The sequence below is a fragment of the Mustela nivalis genome (assembly GCF_964662115.1).
Source record: "Mustela nivalis genome assembly, chromosome: 14".
NCBI classification, from domain to species: Eukaryota; Metazoa; Chordata; class Mammalia; order Carnivora; family Mustelidae; genus Mustela; species Mustela nivalis.
In genome coordinates, this window is record NC_139033.1 from 78,460,495 (window position 1) to 78,482,189 (window position 21,695).

A 21,695-nucleotide genomic window follows, 5' to 3' on the forward strand; every position below is an offset into this window, starting at 1 on the left:
GTGGGAGGGTTGGCAACCACTGAGAGGATTATTAGCAAGCCCTGCTGGCAGAGCTGTGGGGCGAACTGAAGATGTGGCTACAAAGGATGGGTGTCTTCAGTAATTTCCATCGCCAATTGGTTTCTTTAAAAGAATGTAAATTAGGGGGCCTGTCAGTTGGTTAAGTGTCTGCCTTTGGCTCAAATCATGATCCCATGGTCCTGGGATCGAGTCCCCATCAGGCTCCTTGCTCAACGGGGAGCCTGCTTCTCCCTCTGCCTGCTGATCCCCCTGCTTCTCTTTCAAGTAAATAAATAAAATCATTTTTTAAACATATAATACAGGAGCACCTGGGTGGCTCAGTGGGTTAAAGCCTCTGCCTTTGGCTCAGGTCATGATCCCAGGGTCCTGGGATTGAGCCCCGCATCGGGCTCTCTGCTCAGTGGGGATCCTGCTTCCTCCTCTCTCTCTCTGCCTGCCTCTCTGCCTACTTGTGAACTCTGTCTGTGAAATAAAATAAATAAAATCTTTAAAAAATATACAAATTAATTGTAAAAAGTGCAGAGAATGTGGAAGGACAGAAGCAAAAAATGAAAACCTCCCCTTCCCCCAGGCCAACAGTGTGCCTCCAGAACTGTTATTTTTTTCCCCCCACTGGTGGGCTGAGATTGCTTTTATTAAAGATACTTGTGTGCAGTTTTATCTCTTTCTATCGTGGAGGCATTGATTTTACTTTTAACTAATTGGAAAGTTAAATAATAGTAAAGGCAATCGCCTGAATGTGGACTTGAAAAAGCACCAGGGCATACATGCAATGGAATATGACTCAGCCATCAGAAGGGATGACTAGCTACCATTTACATCAACATGGAGGGGATATAAGTGAAGCAGAGAAAGACAGTTCTCCCACGGTTTCACTCATAGGTGGAACAGAAGGAAGAGCAGGGAGGACCACAGGGAAAGGGAGGGAAATCTGAAGGGGTAGAAATCAGAGAGGGAGATGAACCATGAGAGACTATGGACCCCAGGAAACAAGCTGAGGGTTTCAGAGGGGAGGGCGGAGGGGGGAGGGATAGCCAGGTGATGGGTATTAAGGAGGCACATGTTGTAATGAGGACTGGGTGTTATATGCAACTGACGAATCACTGAACACTACAACCAAAACTAATGATGTACTCTACAGTGGCTAACAGAAGATAATAAAATAAGTAAAATAGAATAGAATAAAAATTTTTTAAATGAAAAAGTTCCAGGGACCCCTTGACAATGCCTTTGTACAGCATCTGTCCTAAAAGATTCACGCCAGTACTCCTCAACCCCCATTTGCAAAAGGCCCCCGGGGTGGGGGGGTGAGCCCGTGTCTGAAAGGAGATTTTGCTGTGTGTTTGGAAGCTGCTGGTGGTCATATTCTCCTTCGGCGCCTGAAAAGCATCCTTCAGAGTTTTCCCACATCAGCTGTGGGTGGACGTTTCCCAGATGTACTAAAAAAGACAGACATGACAGCTAAATGCTGTGAGATGGCAGGTCAGCTCCTGAAAGAGGGATGGAGGGGTGACCCTAAGAGTCATCTTCCTTTCTATTGGTGGACTTTCAATGGGGACTGTAGATTAGCTCATAGGACTGGAGTGATGTTAGCAGTTCGATGAGAGACTCTTGTTCTTAGGAAAGATGCACTGACAAGGACCTAATATCTGCATCTTACTCTCAGATAGTCCCTGGAACATGCGTATATCTATGAAATATGTTTTCATAAGTATGCATGCATCATATGCATAGAGCGTATGATTAAGCAGATACAGCCAACGTGCTTACATGGGTGAAGGGTATGCAGACCAATGTTGTGCCATTCTTACAAAGTTTTGTAAGTTCAGAATTAAAAACTGCAAACATCCATGTAGCCAAATATCTATGTGGTGACGGTGAAATTAGCTTGCACGTTAGTTGTCCTTGTAGCAGAATAGCTTGCTTCTTTGCAGTAATAACCCGTAAATGCTTCACCTTGTGTATATCGTCTTCTAGTCAATTCTAAGGATCTTGAGCACCTTTCCACTCACCCTCTCTGACCCCCCAAGTTCTAGCCAATTTTTCTCAATGCTTCTCCCTTCCACTCTTCCTCAAAATGTGTATTGTCTTCACCACCCTGGCTGGGTCTCCAGTTCTGTGTAGATTGGACCCCCCTCCCCACTTGCTTGCCCCTTCCCTCATCTTTCCAGTGAAGGGGTCATTCTTCCTTCCAAAAGCATGGCCCACGTCGGATTACAGCACAGGGTCACCTGCCCAACATAGCAGTGCAGTCTCAAACCCAGGTGACTCTGCTTCCCAAACCATGAGCCTGGCACAGGGACACATCAGCTCAGAGGTATGGGTCAGGATCCTGGCAGGAAACAAACAGCCCATTCAAACCATGTGACTTAAGGGAGCTTGGTGAAGGTGTTACTGACAGGACTGCGGGAAGCACTCTGACCTGTGCCCCCACCCTTCTGTCCCCTCTGCACCCTCGGAAGCTGGGAGCAGAGAGCCCAGATGAGGTGGTGTGCAGATGCCAGCCTCCTGGGCACAAGGAGCAGAACCAGGAGAACACCCAGCATAGGATCCTCTCTGCTGCACATAAGGTAGTGGACTCGGGGATAATGGGCCTGCTGGTATCCCAGCACTAAAGGGAACCAGGCCTGATGTACGTGTCTTATTTGAATATTTGAAACTTCCCACAGACCCAGTCCGTCACCATTGGAGACAACTCTTTTCAGGCCAAACAGGGACATTGTGTGATGTTAGTCCCACGCGGGACCACTGAGGACCCATCTGATGGCAGTAGGACAGCAAATGATTCTCGGGGACTCAACAACGTCCAAGCTAAACGAACTCTCATAAACACAGAGGCTGAGGGGGGTCAGAGGCTCTTAGCTGTCCAACGTTAACACCATGTTATTCCTGTACTCCATGCTCTCGACATACCACTAAAGGACATGAACAGAAATACTGCGGCTGTGTAGGTTGTTGACAGAACAAGGACACACAGCCTGGAGAGAGCTCTGTGCAAAACTAGGTGCCCTCGGGGCACTTGATTCTTAATGAGTTTCTGAGCCTTTTGTGAAGCCTAGAATCCCTGTGGGGTTGTTCTAATTGTTTTACTTTTTATTTGGAAGGGGGATGCCTTCCCCTTTTATTCAGAAGGGGTTCCTGGCTGGCTCCTTTGGTTAAGCATCTTCGTTTTGGCTCAGGTAGTGATCTCATGGGTCAGGGGATCAGCACTACTCCAGGCTCCGCGTGCAGTGGGGGAGTCTGCTTGAAGATTCTCTCCCTCTGCCTGTCCCCCAACCCAGTGTGCCTGCGAGTGCATACCCGGGCTCTGTCTCCCTCTCAAATAAATAAAGAAACCTTAACAACAACAAGAACAAAAGAACTCTCAGATACCTGTCGCCCGGATCCCCACTGCTAGGATTAGCTTCCTCTGCCTTACCATTTGCATTCTTTCCATGAATCTTTGGTCTAGATATAGATACATAATTTTTTTTCCCTCACTCAATGATGTGTCAGCATCACGACCCTTCACCCCTAAGAGACTTCAGCGTGCGCTCGTCTTACAGAACCAAGGTGCAGGTAGCAACTTCAGCAAGTTGAACGCTGACGTCATCAATCCATCTAATTTCCCCTCCGTGTCCCAGTTTCATCAGTTGAGCTATTTATCTCTTGTGTGGCTTTTCCCTTCCAGCACGGGATCCAGGCTCGGGCTGGGGCAGCGTGTGGTTTCCATCTCTCTTTAGTTGCCCTTGACTTGGAACAGCTCTAAAGTCTTTTGCTTTTTGTTTTGGTTTGGTTTTTGTTTGTCTGTTTGTCTTTTGCCTCTTCTGACCTTGCCATTTTTGAAGAATACAGTCCTCTCCCTCCCTTTTTGTTAAAGTTCGCATTTGCCCAATGTTTCCTCCTGACTTAGGTTCTGGCTATGATGAAGTTCTCGAACCTAGGTGAGGTTTGGTGGGGTGAGGTTCGGAGCCGACGGCTAAGAAAGAATTCTTAAGATGTCTTTGGTGCAAAAAGGTGATTTATTAGAGCACAGGGACAGGACCCATGGGCAGACAGCGATGCTGCTGTGCCGTTATCCTGAGGAGTGGCTGCTTATATACACAGGAGTTGGGTAGGTGAGGACAAAGAGGTGTTCAGAAGGGCTATTGGGGTAAAGAAGACTGTCAGGGTATTGAAGACCTGGTTACTATCAAGCCAAGGCCGCTTTCCCTCTAATAAGGCTCTAACATGAAGACAATTGGAATGTCACATTCCTGCTATCAAGTGTCCTTGTTAGTGAAATTTAGGTTTAGAAGAAATTTTAACTTTATTTACTTTTCCTTCTACCTCAGCCTCCTTCAGTTTTTATGGAGGGGAGGGTGACATTCGGGCTTGAGGACCTGAGTTATGTGCCTTTGGAAATTGGGCTATTGATAAGGTAACTTCTTTGTTGTAAATCTCAAGGACATTTGTAAACCAAGGGAGACTCCTGCCTTGCAGGATTGTGATCTCTGCAAGTTAACTATTTGTTTTCCTTCTAGGGTAGTCAGGGGTGCCTGAGGACTGTGACACATATTACCGAGGGGAGCGGGTGGAGAGGGGGTACAAGGTGCCAGCTTTTGCTTTGTCCTCAACCAGCCTCCTGCTCCCTCATCAGTTATGTCCCCTGGCTTGGGTACTACCTAAATGACCAGTGTCCCTCTCAGCAAAGGTGCAGACCACATCTGCCCCTCCTCCTTTGATGGTGTTCATTTTAATCACCCAAATTGTTGTCTAGTTTCTCCACTGACAAGCTACTCTGTTTTACTCTGCAACTGGTAAGTAGTCTGTGGGGAGACCATGCAGAAATGTTGTTGCTCACGAAAATGATCCCCTGTGTCTGGCTCAGTCAGAAGGACATGCCACTCTCAATCTTGGGGTCGCGAGTTCAAGCCCCTTGTTAGGTACAGAGATTACTTAAAAAATAGAATCCTAAAAAAAAAAAAAAAATAGTTCCCATAGATTGATTGTCATCTGTTTCTGGATCTTACCTGACTCAGACTTCACTATGCATATGCTGATTCTCCCTTCCCAGGACTCCGTTCACATTCTCTGGCAGCTGGCTAGCAAGAGCGCTCCCTTCTCCAGCATTTATTTATCTCTTGGTTATTGGCACAGACACAGAATCTCTGTATTTTTCAGTGGTTTAGAATTCACTTCTGTACCTAAATATTTGGGTGCTTATCTCATCCCCGATTTGACTAAATGAGAGCCCCTTCGATCTGGCTCCTGTGTCTGATGACAGACCACCAATGGTTATAAAGCACTTTCTTTCTGGCATGACCATGTTCCAGGTTTACGTGGCAGCGATCCTGCCCCCCAGGCTTTGAAGGAACCCTGGTTCCTTAGAGAGATAAGTAAGACTAAGCATCACACCTAGGTGGGAGGTGTGCTCATTGCTGCTGGTGTGTCTTAACGTCTTGCCCTTTTCAGCAGACAAAATGAAGAAATATATGCATGTACACTTGACCCTTGAACAACGCAAATTTGTACCGCACAAATCTACCTGTATGTGTTTTTTTCTTTTTTTTTTTTTTTTTTAAAGATTTATTTATTTATTTATTTGACAGAGAGAAATCACAAGTACACTGAGAGGCAGGCAGAGAGAGAGAGAGAAGGAAGCAGGCTCCCTGCTGAGCAGAGAGCCCGATGCGGGACTCGATCCCAGGACCCTGAGATCATGACCTGAGCCGAAGGCAGCGGCTTAACCCACTGAGCCACCCAGGCACCCTGTATGTGTTTTTTTCAATACAGTACAGTACCATAAATATATTTTCTCTTCCTTCTGATTTTCTTAATAACATTTTCTTTTCTCTAGCTTACTTTATTATAAGAGTACAATATAAAATACATATAACATACAACATATGTATTTAATCAATTGTTTATGTTAACAGTAAGTCTGGTCAATGGTAGGCTACTAGCAGTTAAGTTTGGGGGAGGGGTTGATTCTTTTAAGATTTTATTTATTTATTTGAGAGGCCAGAGCAAGAACAAAAAGCAGCCTGAGCAGGGTGCTTGATGCAGGGCTCGATCGCAGGACCCTGAGATCATGACATGAGCCAAAAGTAAGTGCTTAACCAACTGAGCCACCCGGACGCCCCATAATTAAGTTTTTGAGGAGTTAAAAGTTATACACAGATTTTTCAACTGTAGGGGGTCAACACCCTAACCTTGCATTGTTCAAGGTCGACTATATATACATACATATGTACACAGCATACAAATGTACACACATGCGTACCCAAACTAGCAACATACACATACATCTTTTGGAAATCATGATTTTACAGCGACCACTACAATCCCAGTTCATCCTCACAGGCTTTCCCTTGCCTTCTCTCCTTCTGTATTTGTATCTCATTCTTCATCTCTGAAAATCCTGGCTGTCAATAACAGCATTAACACATTCCTGTATTGGCTTAACCTTATAGCACATCCAAGATGGACTGGGATTTATCTGCAGGCAAAGACTCCCCTTTCGAATGTCGGTCTTTCATGTAATTATAGTTTAAATCTGTTGAATCATTCCTACTTAATGACAAATGGAAACCAATCATGTAATATATAGATATATAGTCTCTATCTCCCTTATTCTTTGTCAACAGCCCTGCAAGCTTTAGGAAGAGCCATTCCAACTTTTCTGAGAAAGCTACATAGTCCCCACCTGTGGTAAAATGTGTCTGTGTTCCATTTAATTTCATATACAATTTGAATGTTGTCAAAGGAACACTGTTGCTTTAAACTCTGTAACCAAGCCAAATTCTAAAAGAAACCAGTTGCTACGGCAACTGGGCAAAGAGTTAATTAATTCATCAGTCATTATATGCAGATTAATCTGTCTAACTGAGTTACAAAGGAGGTGGGCTTGTTTGCGTTTTCCTTTTGGAATTAGAGGAAGAAGAATGGTGTGTTTTATTTCATTTTGTTTTTAATCTGTATGGGCTGGAGAGTTCCTTCTAGAAAAAGCACAGGCCTTGTGATCAGACAGGTGCTCAGCTCTTTCAGGACGCTGTGGGGCCTTCAGGCCAACAGCCTTATCTGCAAAATGTGGGTAATAACGGGCATCTTGTAGGCTGCTGTGATGATCAGAGAAGATGCCAGACATGAAGCACTTTTCAGTGTCTTTTTAAAATTAAGATGAAAGGTGACTAGCAAAGTTAAGCATGCATTTCTCCAGGAAAGGAAATTATATGTTTTCTTTGCTTTTACCATTGGCCACACACACCCCTATGGGATCCCTCTGCAATCTCCAGAATTCAGAGAAATTTACCGCGTTTACTTGACTGCATGTCTGTCCCTCTCTACTAGACTAGTAAACTTCTTGAGATGGCGGATAATGTCTGATTAATCCTTACAATCTCTAGGCTATGTGTGTCTAGGCTTTCAAAAGAATACTTAATGGAGAATGAATGAATGTAAATGTACCACTATAAAACATCCTTCCCGGGGGGCGCGTGGGTGGTTCAGCGGTTAAGCGTCTGCCTTCCGCTCACATTATGATCACAGGGTCCTGGGATGGAGCCCCATGTCAGGCTCCTTACTTAGTTGGGAGTCTGATTCTCCCTCTCCCACTTCCCCTGCTTGTGTTCCCTCTCTCGCTGTCTCTCTTTCAGTCAAATAAATAAATAAAATCTTTTTTTTTTTAAAGCATCTTTTCAACCTCCATCTGTCCTTCCTGCTCTATATTGCCACCTTCTGGTAAAGGGCTACAATTGCAGCAAATGGAGTTCCTTAACTATATAAATCAGAAAAGTCCGAACGAATATCCTGAAACCATAACGGAGAAAGATTCTCTATTCCACCATTGTCATTATGAAGATTCTACATGCGATTTTTTCCTGTTTTTCTTCTGGTTAAATACACATAACATAAAATTTACCACATTCACCATTTTTAAGGGTAAAGTTCTGTGACACTAGGTGCATTCCCATTGTTGTGCCCAGCCACTGACTCCATCCATCTGCAGAATTTGTCATCTCCCCAAACAGAAAGTCTGTGCCCATTAAACACTAACCCCCCATGCCCCTGCTCCCAGCCCCAGGCAACCACCGTTCTAGTTTCTGTCTCTAGGAATCTGACCACTCAAGGTCCCTCACAGAAGTGGGATCATACAGTAAATGTCCTCTTGTGACTGGCTTTTCTCACTTAGCATAATGTCTTTAAGGTTTATCCACATTGCAGCATATTTTAGAATGCCCTTTTTTTTTCTTTAGAAAGAGTGAGTGCAAGTGGAGGGACAGGCAGAGGGAGACAGAATCCTCAAGCAGGCTCCTTGCTCAGAACGGAGCCCCACATGGGGCTCAATCTCATGAGCCTGAGATCATGACTTGAGCCAAAAATCAAGGGTGGGCACTTACCCCCCTGTGCCCCAAATGTCCTTCCTCTTTAGAGCAGAATACTATTTTATCAGACACATAGTCCACATTTTGTTTATCCACTCATCCATCGCCTATGCCTTTTTTTTTTTCCATTTCCAACCTGTCTCATTGACTTTAAGTTCCTACCTAGAAGCTAGTACTTTGCTCAGCTGAGTACCTAAGCCCTCAACAAATCCATGTTGACTGTACCGTATGCCATTGCTTGTGTGTTCGCTTACTAGAAAACAATCAGGAGCTCCTCCAGGACAACATGCTGCCTCACATAGAGAAGTTAAATGGCTATGTATTTGTTACATGAATGTTGAATGATAATAATTGCTACATTCATGGAGACCTCGCTATTCGCCAGGCACTGTGATAAGATGACTGGATTCCTATCATTCTCACCATAACTCTGTGAGGTGAGTGCCACTGTCCTCACCCATTTACAGAGAAAGAAGCAGAACCACACGGCAAATGATGGACCTGAGTCCAGCCATTCCTGCTCAGCAGCCCATGCTCTTAACTGCTAAGCTACACACACCATAGGAGAGCTTTTGCCTTAAGAGAAATTGCAGTACCAAGAATCTATATTTTCCTGTGGCTCATTGGGTTCACCCCACCTGAGACAGTGTTTGCTGTGTGTCCCTCCGCCTCCTCTAAAGTACCTATTCCCTCTCCTTTGCTTTTACTTAAGCAGATCCTCCTGGCCTGAAGTGTACTCCTTCTCCCTACCCGGTCCAACCCCCTTTTTCAAGACACACCTGGGGTCCCTTCCCCTTGGAGAAGCTTTTGCCATTCCCATGGACCCTCCCATCCCTGCAGGGGCCCTACCACACCTTTCAGCGCTGGGTGCCCATAGACTGTCACACCTTGCCCTCTGAATGGTGTAAGTGTGCCAGTCTGATATCCCCCAACTGCTCAAGGAGGTAATAAATTGGCCTCAGAGTCTCCTTACCCTTTTGGTGGTACATCTCTACAGATGATAGCCTGTAAGAAGAAATAAACACAAGTTCAATGCCATGAATCTAAATTGTGTAGATTAAAAAAAAAAAAAAAAATTGGATCCTCTTGGCTATCTTGCTTTACAGCATCCTGTTACTGGATTTGCTTAAATTCTGAGAACAGTTCTGAGACAGGTAGACATTGCTGAAGTCCGACCCTGAATCGGTGTGTCAAACCCAGGATTCTTGTCTCCATACCTCGTGAAGCTCTGACCTTGCACAGGGATACCTCGCTGACACCAGGAGAGGGTTGGCAAGCATTTAAAATGCAGGTGGCATTGTTTGTCTCTTTTTGTTCCAAATCAGGGGAAGAGGGTAATTCACTTTATTAAAAAAAAAAAAAAATAGGTTTGTGGGGAGGGTATGTGCTATGGTGAGTGCTGTGAAGTGTGTAAACCTGGCGATTCACAGACCTGTACCCCTGGGGATAAAAATATATTATATGTTTATTAAAAATAAAAAGAAAGAAAGAAATGTATTTTTTTAAAAAATTGGTTTGAAGAGAACTCTAAATCATTGGACACATTCTTATAACCCCAGAGACTGCATGAGATTGAATCTTTAAGCGTCTCCTGTCGGCTCAGGTCATGATCTCAGGGTCCTAGGATGGAAGCCCCTATCATGCTCCCTGCTCAGTGGGGAGCCTGCTTGGGTTCCCTCTCTTGCTGTCTCTCTCTCTGTCAAATAAGTAAAAATCTTTTAAAAAATTAAATTAAACCATGATTCAAAATTCGCAAAACAAAGTGTAAATGAAATTTAAATAATTATGCGCTAACGCTTGAGACGTCCTGTCTTAAATATCAACCAGAGTAAAGAACCCATCCCTCTGTTTGACCTTTGTCCTTTTGTCCCAAACTCTGTGCCTTTGCAATCCTCCTCCGGGGACCCAGGGCCTCCTCTGCCCTCCTAGGGAGGCGCAGGCGGTTCCCCGACCCGGCCACCGCCCCCTCTACCCCCTCTACGGGCAGGCAGCTGTGCGGCGGCCCTGGCTCTCCGCACGCAGGTGGGTGTGCGCATCTCGGTGAGGGCGATGCTGCCACAGCCGTTGCCTGGCAACAGAGGCCTGCACCGCCCGCGGCTCCAGGCTGCTCTCTGTGCTCCCCAAAAGGTCCGCTCCTGCCACTGCAGGTGAGCCAGCTGGAATTTGGGGTTCCGATCCCATGGTTTAAAACACCAAGGATTGATTTCCCAGACCAGACTAGGAGAAGGCCAGATGATTGGATTAAAAGGAGGGAGGGAGAAGGAGTCTTTTCTTTTCTTTCTTTTTTTTTTTTTTTTAATTATTTGACAGACAGAGATCACAATTAGGCAGGGAGGCAGGCAGAGAGAGAGGAAGGGAAGCAGGCTCTCCGCTCAGCAGAGAGCCTGATGTTGGGCGCGATCCCAGGACCCTGGGATCATGACTTGAGCCGAAGGCAGAGGCTTTAACCCACTGAGCCACCCAGGCACCCCAAGGCGTCTTGATCTCCTACCTGATAACAGACTAGATAAAGCTGCCTTTGCATGTCTCACTAAAAAAAGTTGCATCACTGTAAATGGCCATTACTTTTCTGTTTGGAATGTTTAGCGGCATGTTGTGAAACACACTAAACGTGCCCCTGTTAAGTCAGGATTCAAGGGTTTATATCCCAGATATACTGCTTACTCGCCCCTCAAAGCCTCTGTAAAGTAATGGCAACAATAGTTCCTTTTAGGGTTATTGCAAATGCTACAGAAATTACACCATGGGAAGGACTAGCGCAGTGCTGGCGGTCAGTGACCAACTAGGAGACGCTATTTTACATGGAACCTATTATTCTTGTATTGATATATTAACTTCTTGGGTGTAGTATTCATCATATAGGATCATCTAAATCTTACTGGAATTCCAAATATAAAAATGTATCTTTAAGCCTGTTTAATGATAAACTTAGGGATATTAAAATACTTAAGAGTTTATTTGAGCAAAACTTGATTCAAATCAGGCAGCATCCCATCTAACTGAAAGAAAGGAGCTTGGAGGAGCTGGGCAAAATGAAAGACTTTCATAACCAGCATAGAGCAGAAACAAGGACAGAACTCTAGGTTAAAAAGCAGGTTGGTTATTGTAAGGTGACAGTGGTGTATGAAGCAGATTACCTAACATGTGCTCATTGGGTGATTGCGGATTGATGGGTTTAAGATTTCATTTCTGGGGAAGTCAAAACTGTAATTAATTCTAAGTTTGGTCATGTGGGGCTAGCATAAGCATCTCGATTTGGAGCCCCTTGTCTTGTTTTTTGACACCCCTAATTCCTATACCTGAACAAATGGAAACTTTTTGCTGCATTTTTAGGGTAACTAAATTATCAGGCTATCTGAAAAGTGTAGCTTCGGGGTTCTAATTTAATTCTCCCTTTATGAGTTTCCTTGGGATTTGTTTTGAAATTTTCTTCCAACTGTTTATAAAAGTCGTTGGCATTAAAGATGCCTCAGTGGTTGGCTTAGTGGCTTAAGCATCTGCCTTCGGCTCAGATCATGATCCTGGGATGCCGGGATCCCAGGTAGTCCCGCATCAGACTTCTTGTTCAGTGAGGAGCCTGCTTCTCTCTCTCCTCCCTGCTTGTGCTCTCTCTCACTATCTCTGTCTCTCTCTTGCATGCGCAAATAAGTAAATAAAATCTTTTTAAAAATCTTGGCATTAAGAAAACTGACAAGTCCTTATGAACATCCCACGATACTATGCAATTTTTATATACCTTTTCTTGCCTCCTGAGTGCCCTCATCACCCGCAGTATATGCTGGGTTGATATTATTATGCGTGAACATTTGTGTTAACTCCAAGTGCAAGGCCAGGCAATGGTGAGAATAATCCCCTCCCACAAAACTCGAACCTTTCACCTAGCTCAGCATATAGTATGGCACTGTATGTTTGCTTCTGCCTGTGTCCAGAAGAGTAATTTATTACTCTTGTTTTTTAAGAAAGTATTAATATTTTCAGCATAGTACCAAACAAGACAAGTGCTTCCTGGACTTAAAATCTGATGACAAAATGCCTTTCATGAGACCCCTCCCCTCTTGGAGCAGGAGTTCTCTTTGGCTTTCAGGAATTCATTCACCCATTTGACAAAGATCCATGGGCACCTCCTTCCGGCCACACGCAGGACAGACACAGGTGCAGCAGATGGAAAGTACAGACTCAGGCCCCGCCCTCATGGAGGCCAAGGTCTAGCTGACTTTGGGAAAAGCTGTACATAAACCATTACAATTCAAGGAGCTGGTGGGATGATGGAGCACGGGGAAGGGCCTAACACTGAAGATGGAGGGAGTAGTGAGCCTAGAAGGGTAACTAGGAGGTGGCCAACTGAAGAAGATATCCCAGATATTCCAGAAAGCAGCAGCATGTGAACCCAATGGATAAGCCAAGGTGTTCCAGAAGTCCACAGGGTTGGAAGGAGACTCAGGGCAGTGCTGGGAAGGGGTGACCCTTAAGAGCTGAGGCCACAGAGTTTACACCAACCCAGTCTTGATGGATCATGGTCGAGGACTTGATGGTGGTGGGGACAGACATGGTAGATCTGTGCTGTTACTGTGGCAACATGGGGCACTAGACTATGAGCTGGAGACCATTGCCAAAATCCACGTTAGATTAGTGATCTAAGACCCTAGTAATGGAAGACAGTGGAAGAGATAGCTGGTGTTTAGGAAACTGACTCCATGGGACACAGGAACTGTTTGGGTTGGGGAAAAGGAAAAGGAGTCAGGAATGAGTCCCATGTTCTGGTTTGGAATCGGGGACCCTTATCACAGAGAGAGAACGGATAGGATATGGGCTGGAGATGTGAGGGGAGACTTAGGGCACGAACTCAGCCTTTGGCAGGCAGAACTGGGGATCTATGTCAGGGGGATGAAAGTGGAGGTCTGCTCCAGGATGGCAGGGGACAAGAGGGTGAGTTGAGCTGGAGATGTGATGTGGCTGCAGTCTGAGCTGTGTGCATAGACTATGGAGGGCACAGTCAGCCCTGCCAGAAGTGTGTGTGTCCAGGGAGAGAGGGTGGGTGGGGCCCCAGACACCTACACCAGCCAGAGGGTGGGCAGAGCATCAAAACCACCGTGACATGCCAGCCAAAGGACCAGACAGTCTCAAAGGACCGTCAGTGCCAGCTCCATAGAGAGGTCAAAGAAAGCAAAGACCCAAGTTCTCAGATGAAGGTTAGTGCCTGGGAGGCCACTAATGCCCCTAAAGAGAATATTTTGAGCATAGGGAGGGGGGGCCAAAGCCAGGATCCTAGGGCTGAGGTGTGAACAGGAGGTCAGGAAGGACAGGCCCGAGTCAGATTCCCTTTATAACTCTTTGGCTGCTGTGAGTAGGAGGGGTACATGGTGGCCCTAACAAGGAGCCTGCAACATAAGGAGGTGCTGTTGGGTTTGAATGAGACACACTGACAAGTGAGGCTGGCTGTGCCCCCTCGGGGTGCGGGCTACAGAGGGAAGAGGGCAGCAGAGCGTCGGAAGCCCCCCCACACACACACACACGCCGGGTGCCATTTGCTCTCTGTAAAGAAGATCGGGCCTTGCTGAATGTGAGAGAAATGTGGGTTGGGAGAAAACTGGAGCACTTGAAGACAGACGAACAAGGCCACATAGAAGAATCAGTATGCAGGGCCTTGAGGCCCCCCAGAGCCTGGAGACCATCACTGTGCCCCAACAGTGCCACAGGAAAGGAGGTGATCTCTGTCCCGGACTTCTAAGTCATCCTTCCCGCAAGTCCAAGCATGCGAGTGCAAAGCTGCGGCGGACTGACCGTCTAGGCAAGGTGGTGGTAGCAGTAATCGAGGAACTCGCACTCAGCACCGTGGATGAGAACGCGGACCGGTCTCTACGCTCTTTGGTTCCGGGGCTACAGTGCCAAAGTTCGAGGCCGCAGTGTCTCCTAGGAAAGGAGTAGAGCTGCTCTGAGAACTGCGAAGGAGAAACGGGGGCTGGAGAGAAAGACAAGAGGCTAAGGGAGGCGGCAGCGTGGGTGCGCTGGAATAGTCTAGAAAATGAACGGAACAAAGGCGGTGTGACTGGTGAGCCTCTTACCGATCCTCCTCCCTGATAGAATATGCATGATCCTGAGCGAGTCCTCGCCTGCCTGGGAGCAGGGAGGCGTCCGAGGCAACGGCGGGGAGCGCACGCCCAGACCCAGTCTCCCGGGCTCGGGGTGCGAGAGAGGCACGCGGCCGAGGTGCGGACCCGGCGCGGGTGAGCCTCCCGCGGGCCCGGCTCGTAGACGTCAGCTCCCGACCCCTCCGGCCCCAGTAGCGCTAGTGCCCCCGGAGAGATCCCCGCGAGCAGGCCAGCTCCCCTTCCCTGCCGCGCGGAGGCCCCCGGGTCGCTCGGAACCGGGAGGGGGCGCGCGTCCGACGGCGGAGGCGGCGTAGGGCGCGAGCGGACCGGCCGGTGCGCACAGTCGCCGGGAGGGGACGGGACCCGCGCGCTCCGTGTCCCAGCGCCGCTGTCCGCCCGCACCCGGCGGGGGCGGGACCTCCTCTCGCTCCCCCGCGGGGCGCTTCCCCTGCAGCGCAGGCGGAGGCGGGGCTGAGCCCGGCTGAGCGCGGCGGGCGGCGCGCGGTGCGGGCGGCGGGCGCAGCGCCACCCTGGCTGGCTCCAACAGAGCCCGGTGCTCTCGGCCCCCGTCTCCCTTCATTGTGTGCGATTTGTCCAGCAGAGAATTCTAAACCTGTATCTTTAAAAAAAAAAAAAAAAAAAAAAAGGATCTGTTGGGCTCCGCGCGTCTTCCTCGCATCCTTTTTAGTTGCGAGTTTGCGGTGGGCAGAGGGAGGGAGAAGGAACGCCCGTTCCGATCGGCAAACACCGAGAGACCAGAGCATCTCTTTCAGCGGCAAGGAAGAGAAGCCGTCGCAGGATCCACACACATCTACAACTCTCTATTGCTTTTTGTGCAAATACCTAAGTCTGCCTGACGTCCATCGAAGCGGGCAGGCATGGGGTGTCTGGGCAACAGCAAGACGGCGGAAGACCAGGGCGTCGATGAAAAAGAACGACGCGAGGCCAACAAGAAGATCGAGAAACAATTGCAGAAGGAGCGTCTGGCTTATAAAGCGACCCACCGCTTGCTGCTACTGGGTAAGGCCGGAGGGCGCGCGGCGGCTCCCGGCCCTAGCGGAGCGCACTGCCCGGAGCGCAGCGAGCGCGAGGGCCGGGCGGGCAGGGCCAGGCGGGGGCCGCGCTCACCGCCGCCCGCCGCGGGGACCCGCTCGCTCCTCCAGGCGCCAGCTGTCGTGTACTGGAAAATGCCTACGCTGGGGTAGGGCGATTGCCCTCCGGGGGGGTGGGGGCAGGAGAGATGACGACGGCGTTGGGCCACAGACCCCAGGATTCTTTTTGTTTGTTTGCAGGGGCTGGTGAGTCTGGGAAGAGCACGATCGTCAAACAAATGAGGATCCTGCATGTCAATGGATTTAATCCTGAGTAAGGAATGATCCATTTCGCTTTTGCTTCCAAACTGCATGCAAACTTTTTCACTTCTCTCCAGCATTTCCAAACGTGCTTTCTCTGAATAGTTAATTTGATCATCGAATAAGACCTTTTTGGGGGAAGGGGGATTGAGAGAGAAGCGTGCTGTTGAATTTGGTATATGTAGGCAAATCTTTCTTTTGGTAGCATCTAGATGAAAAAAAATAACATAACTTGCTTAACAAAATATGATCGATTAAATGTTCTTGTGCTGCATTTCTTAACCAATGTCAGTATACACTCTTCTCTATATCCTTGGTCTGTCTCTATTTCAATACGTAACAATCAACAGATGGCCAAATCAAGTAAAATAGATTTACAAGTGTAGCTGTAGAGTTTTTATATCCAGTTTTCATAACAACTTAGCCATGCTTTGTGTAACCTGTGTAGTTGCTTAAAACTACATTGTAATGTATGCATTCAAGTTTGCTTAGTGTACAAATTAGGAAAGAAGTATGGTTTCCTTTCCCAGTTAAAAACTATGCAGCTGCTGTTTTGGGGGTTGATGTTGACCTCTAAGAAAACCAGTCTAGCCCCATGCTGCAGCTGGAAGTTTAAAATCCCACTCAACGGATTCAGGTCAGTGCTAAAGATAAATTAAATTAATAACAATTCTCTTTTAATACAGAGAGAAGAAACAGAAAATTCTGGACATCCGGAAAAATGTTAAAGATGCTATTGTGGTAAGGATTTTTTTTTAATGTTTGGTTAATAGAAAGGAAAGTAGAAAGTTAAATACTCTGCTCTCTAAAACTGTATAGACAAGAATTACATACTTTAGTTGTCATACAAGGAGCCTAAATATTATATTTATCCATATTTTTTTTCATTCCATTTTAGACAATTGTTTCAGCAATGAGTACTATCATACCTCCCGTTCCGCTAGCCAACCCAGAAAACCAATTCCGATCAGACTATATCAAGAGTATAGCTCCTATCACCGACTTTGAATATTCCCAGGTAAGTAAATCCTTCTTGAAATATTTTAAATGGTGGAAGAGAGAACCATTTTCAATGAGATTGCTTGAAAATCCATGTTAATATTATTTTATCTTTGGTTTTCTTCAAAATCGAGCTCTCTGCCTAAGAAAAATGCTTTCCTTCATGCCAAAATATTAACATTCGTTAAAAATGTTAAAGACAAAAGGGTTGTGAGAAATGCTTTTATGAAGGTATTGGTGATATAGGTAATCAGGAAAATAGCCTATCTTTGAGAAATATGGGTATTATTTTTTTCTATGTGTATTTCTAAATTAACAATGAGGCAGTTTCCCATAGAACAAAAGAATAGAAGTGACATGAGCAGAGAGAAATAGTTATGGTGACTGCTTCCGTGGGAATAATAGAATAGAATTCAGTTCACTCTTAAGATGAGTATCCTATGGCTCCAATGAGAAGAGAATACATGCTATAAAGAACATAGATCACTTCTGAACGTTTATTCAATGATGGGGGGAAAAACATAGTTTGCCTCGCATCTGCAATATTTTGGGCCGTTTTCCTAATTCCTTGGATAGCAGTATTGCTTATGTGAAAGGGTGAAATGAATAATAATTTTCTCTTGTTTTGTTTACATACGTATTCTTAGAATATTGTCATTTCGTCATTTGATTAAGCATGCGCCAAAGGAAAATATACTTGTTAGATTTCTCAGAAAGTCATTTTTCTTACAGTTGTGCCAAAAGAGCATATTTGTGTGTGTGCCTGTGTGTGTGTGTGTGTGTGTGTGTGTACTCCCAACAGTAACAGAATTTTAAAGGGTTCCTTGCCTAGCACAGTGCTCTTGAGACATTTTGCCTTCTCACAATCCCCTCTTTGAAAGGACGGTGATGCAGAAAGCAGCGTGTAAAATGGATGGGTCCTGCCCGGCTCTGACTGAGGTCTGGGTCAGTGTGCACCTGCTCAGCTCTACTCCGCTCACTTTAGCAGAGCACCCTTGTCTCGGAGCTTTTGTAGCAGGATGGTAGATAAGAATGACCCTTTTTGTGGAACATAAGGAATAGCATGGAGGACGTTTGGAGAAGGAAGGGAAAAATGAAGGTGGGCGCGGGAAATGGAGGGGGAGAGGAACCATGAGAGACCATGGACTCCAAGAACCAAACCGAGGGTTTCAGAGGGGAGGTGGGGGGGGCATGGATAAGCCTGGAGATGGGTATTAAGGAGGGCGCATATTACATGGAGTACTGGATGTTATACGCAAAGAGTGAATCATGGAACACGACAGCAAAACCTAATAATGTACCGTATGGTGACTAATATAATAATAGTAATAAAAAGAATGACCCTTTTGAAAGCTTTTATGTGCATCCTCTCCTGTGATTTTTGCATCTGATAAGCATTCCAGGGTAGCTACCAAGAGTTCTAGAATTTCTAACAGGAAGGAGTTGGAGGTGGCAAACTGGCTAGAAGAGGGGGTTGGGTGTCTGCGGCAGCTGGCACCCTTTCTTTACTGAACTGTGTCTTTAACTGGATGGCTTAGAGGGGTAAAAGGAGTTGACAGGACGGAGGTGTCCCGGTAGGACTAAAGTAGTGATTCAGCTGGCTAGAGCTATAGGGTGTCGTCCAGGACTGTGTGACATTGCATCTATCAAAGAAGTTGATACTTTGGGGGAAAAATTAACTTTTATTTAAAGAAATGCCTATTATTGTTAAAGTCATAAAAATAGAGCTAAATCCAGTATCTTAATAGTAAATATAACGCAAACTTACTAAACCTAGGACTTTTGAGACTGAATCCTTGAGAAAGTCTTTTGGTGTCATAATCCAACACCTCAAAGGTTCATTTTCTTGCAGTTATAAAATAATTTTATAATAAAAATTAATTTCAGAGTTCTTTAAGAAGAAAAATTCAAATAATATGTATTAAAATTACTTGAGGTTGCCCCTTATAATATAAAGTCTAACCTTATCTTGATATATCTTAATGATTCTCTCTAAAAATATGACACTTAAGTTTACCTTTTGGTTTTCGGCTTTGGGCTGTTGTTTTTTGTTTTGTTGTGTTGCTGTTCATATTGCCTTCCGTTTGAATTTCTTTCTTTTTTTTTTAAGATTTTATTTATTTGGGGTGCCTGGGTGGCTCAGTGAGTTAAAGCTTCTGCCTTCGGCTCCGGTCATGATCTCAGGGTCCTGGGATCAAGCCCCGCATCGGGCTCTCTGTCTCTCGACAGAGACAGCCTCTCTGCCTGCTTGTGATCTCTGTCTGTCAAATAAATAAAATCTTTAAAAAAAAAAAAAAAGATTTTATTTATTTATTTGAGAGATGGAGTGGGGGAAGGTGGGGAGGAGCAGAGGGAGACGGAGAAGCAAGCAGACTCCCTGCTGAGCAGGGAGCCCACCAAGGCGCCCAATGCCAGAACCCTGGGATCATGGCCTGAGCAGAAGGCAGAGGCTTAACCGACTGAGCCACCCATCCACCCCTCCATTTGAATTTCAGTTGAATTACAGGAAACCTAAGCTTTCACAGAGAAGGCCAATGTAGATGGTGAAGAGTGCCCAGTTGGCTAACTATTGATGGGGTTTAGAGAAAGCATTCAGGGTCAGACCTCACTGGCCTCGTAGGCCAGGTCTGTGTTGATCGGGGGGACCTTCAGAGAGCTCCGAGCAGGGCAATTACATGACCTGGTTGTGTTTTATCAAGATCACTCTGGCTGTAGGTGGAAAATGGCGCCGAGGAAGGCCAGGTTGCAGTGGAACAATGGTCTGGGAGTCCGTTATAACGATCCATACGTAAGATAATGGGGCAGCTTGGTGTGGGGTGGTGTAATTCACCGATAGGTGCCTAGTTAGTTCTTTTCTCGTTCATATAGCCAACACTTGTCTTTCTGTGGACTGGGGTCCATCCAGGAGCCCCTTTGCTGGTGGGCACCATGCCTTTGCATCTACACATGAGGAGATAGAAAACAGTCTCAGTTTCACGGTGACTAACATAACACAATTAAAAAATAATAATCATAAAGAGAATATAGTCTCAGGTGATGATCATGACAGATCCTCTCCACCTCCCAAAAAAAACTCGTAGCAGGACACCACACCAAGAGCAATTACTTAAATTGAATTATTAATTCGTCTGTTCGGTTTTTTCCTTCTTAAAATGTGGGTATTTGATCGGTTCTTTTAAAATTATAGTGTGCTAGATTTTTAAAATTTTTTTTAAAGATTTTATTGATTTGACAGAGGGAGATACAATGAGAGAGGGAATACAAGCCAGGGGAGTGGGAGAGGGAGAAGCAGGCTTCCCGCTTCTGGGATCGTGACCTGAGCCAAAGGCAGATGCATAACTGACTGAGCCAGTTGGGCACCCCTTGCTAGGTTTTTTTAAAGGGGAAGATGAAAAATAAGACTCTGTGAGAAATGTGACAGCAGTCTGACATGTTGATCAGGGATCTGTCATTACCGCCTGGCATTTCCTACGTTGACGTTTTATCAGAACTGTGTGTCAGCATCAACCCAGAGAGGGGAGAAGGACACTGTCCCCTCCTCCCGGGGAAAAGGACGGGTGGGAGGGTTGGTTAAGGAATAGGTTGGCACCCCGCAGGCACAGGGGCAAGGCCCAGGGAGTCTGGCTGCCCCCTTTGGGTCTTAGATCCGTCACTCTCTAAAGACACAGCCCGAAGCAGGTGGCATGCCACTCGGCGAGAACGGCGGTGGGAGCCAGGCTTCCCAGAGAGGCTCTTAGAGGGGTGCGGACGCCCACAGAAGGGCTGGGAACCGACCCGTCCAATGCTGAGGTGCCCTCAGTGGCTCCCGCCTGTGTGCTTGTCCTGTGTCCTCTGGGGAAGGCACGCAGAATTCTAGAACATCACATCATCAAGGTTAAGTGATCTAATGTTTTTTAACCAACTGAACTCCTCATCCCTGCCCCCCACCACCTTCCCACCACCACCATCCAGAAAGGCTTTGAAGCCCACATCAGGAGCAGGTTTTCCCTCCGGAGCCCAAGATGCCATGTCCACCTGAACCTCATCAGAGCCCTCTGGACTCCCCAGCACTGTTGGAAAACAACGAGCCACTTGTGTTAGCTCCTAGGGAACAAACGTCTTCTCTCTGGGCTCTCCGCCTGTCCTCTTCCCCCACCACTCGCACCACTCACACTGAAAACCATCCCTGAGTGCCTTAGAATGTAACAGAATCCTCTGTCCACTTCTCTAGGGAGCTGCAGGTGTAACAAGTCAGGGGCCTGGCCTCCTGGGACGTCGCACTGCATCCCAGAAAGGAAGGTTCCCCTCCATAGAGTAAACCAGCACTTTCACCCAAGATGACACACTCAGATCCACCTCCCAAGCATCCACTCTTTCGAGGGAGTGAGGTTTAGCTTGCGTTTTAAAAGAGAAAGGAAACTAGAAAGTGTAAATTATGGGAACTACTCCTGTGGGGAGTGAACTCTTAGAGATTCGTCTATGTGGCATCCGAGAGAAAAGTCATCTTGGATCGTTTCAGACGTCATGAGTAAACCAGGATGACTGCACAGGGGCGCCCTGGGGCTGTGCTCTGAGCCCACTCTTCTTCCATCTCAGCTGCCCCTGGAGCCATAAACCACCCAAAGGGGGAGGAGACTGCCCTGAACCAGAGCCCAAGGGGAAACCAGCTTCACGGGGCTCAGGCTGCCTCTGTGCTTTCAAGTGCCAAGGCAGGATCTAGAAAGAACGTCCGCCTGGGGCAGGAATGCTCCAGAGGCACCTGCCCAGGACCTCTGAGTCTGCGGACTGGACAGTGTCCCTGTCTCAAGGAAATATACTGGAGCCAGATCACCTAGGCTCAGATTCTGACCTTCCTGCCACTGTGTGACCTTGAGCAAATCACCTCCTTGCTGTCTGCCTTTTCTCAACCA

The 21,695-nt window shown here is 46.6% G+C and overlaps 1 protein-coding gene across 4 annotated transcripts in view; it reads left to right on the forward strand.

The window, feature by feature from the left end:
• GNAL (G protein subunit alpha L) overlaps positions 1–21,695 on the forward strand; it is a 145,940-nt gene that overhangs the window by 26,074 nt on the left and 98,171 nt on the right. Inside the window, exons 1-5 of one of the 4 annotated variants that reach the window (XM_082697386.1) lie at positions 14,398–14,415; positions 15,229–15,475; positions 15,748–15,820; positions 16,494–16,548; positions 16,706–16,825. In XM_082697386.1, coding sequence (XP_082553512.1) covers positions 15,334–15,475; positions 15,748–15,820; positions 16,494–16,548; positions 16,706–16,825 — 390 coding nt within the window. In that variant the 5' untranslated portion in view covers positions 14,398–14,415; positions 15,229–15,333. Of the gene's footprint in view, positions 1–14,397; positions 14,416–14,484; positions 14,591–15,228; positions 15,476–15,747; positions 15,821–16,493; positions 16,549–16,705; positions 16,826–21,695 lie in introns of those variants that run through there. The other 3 variants (XM_082697385.1, XM_082697384.1, XM_082697383.1) reach the window with 3 other exon arrangements.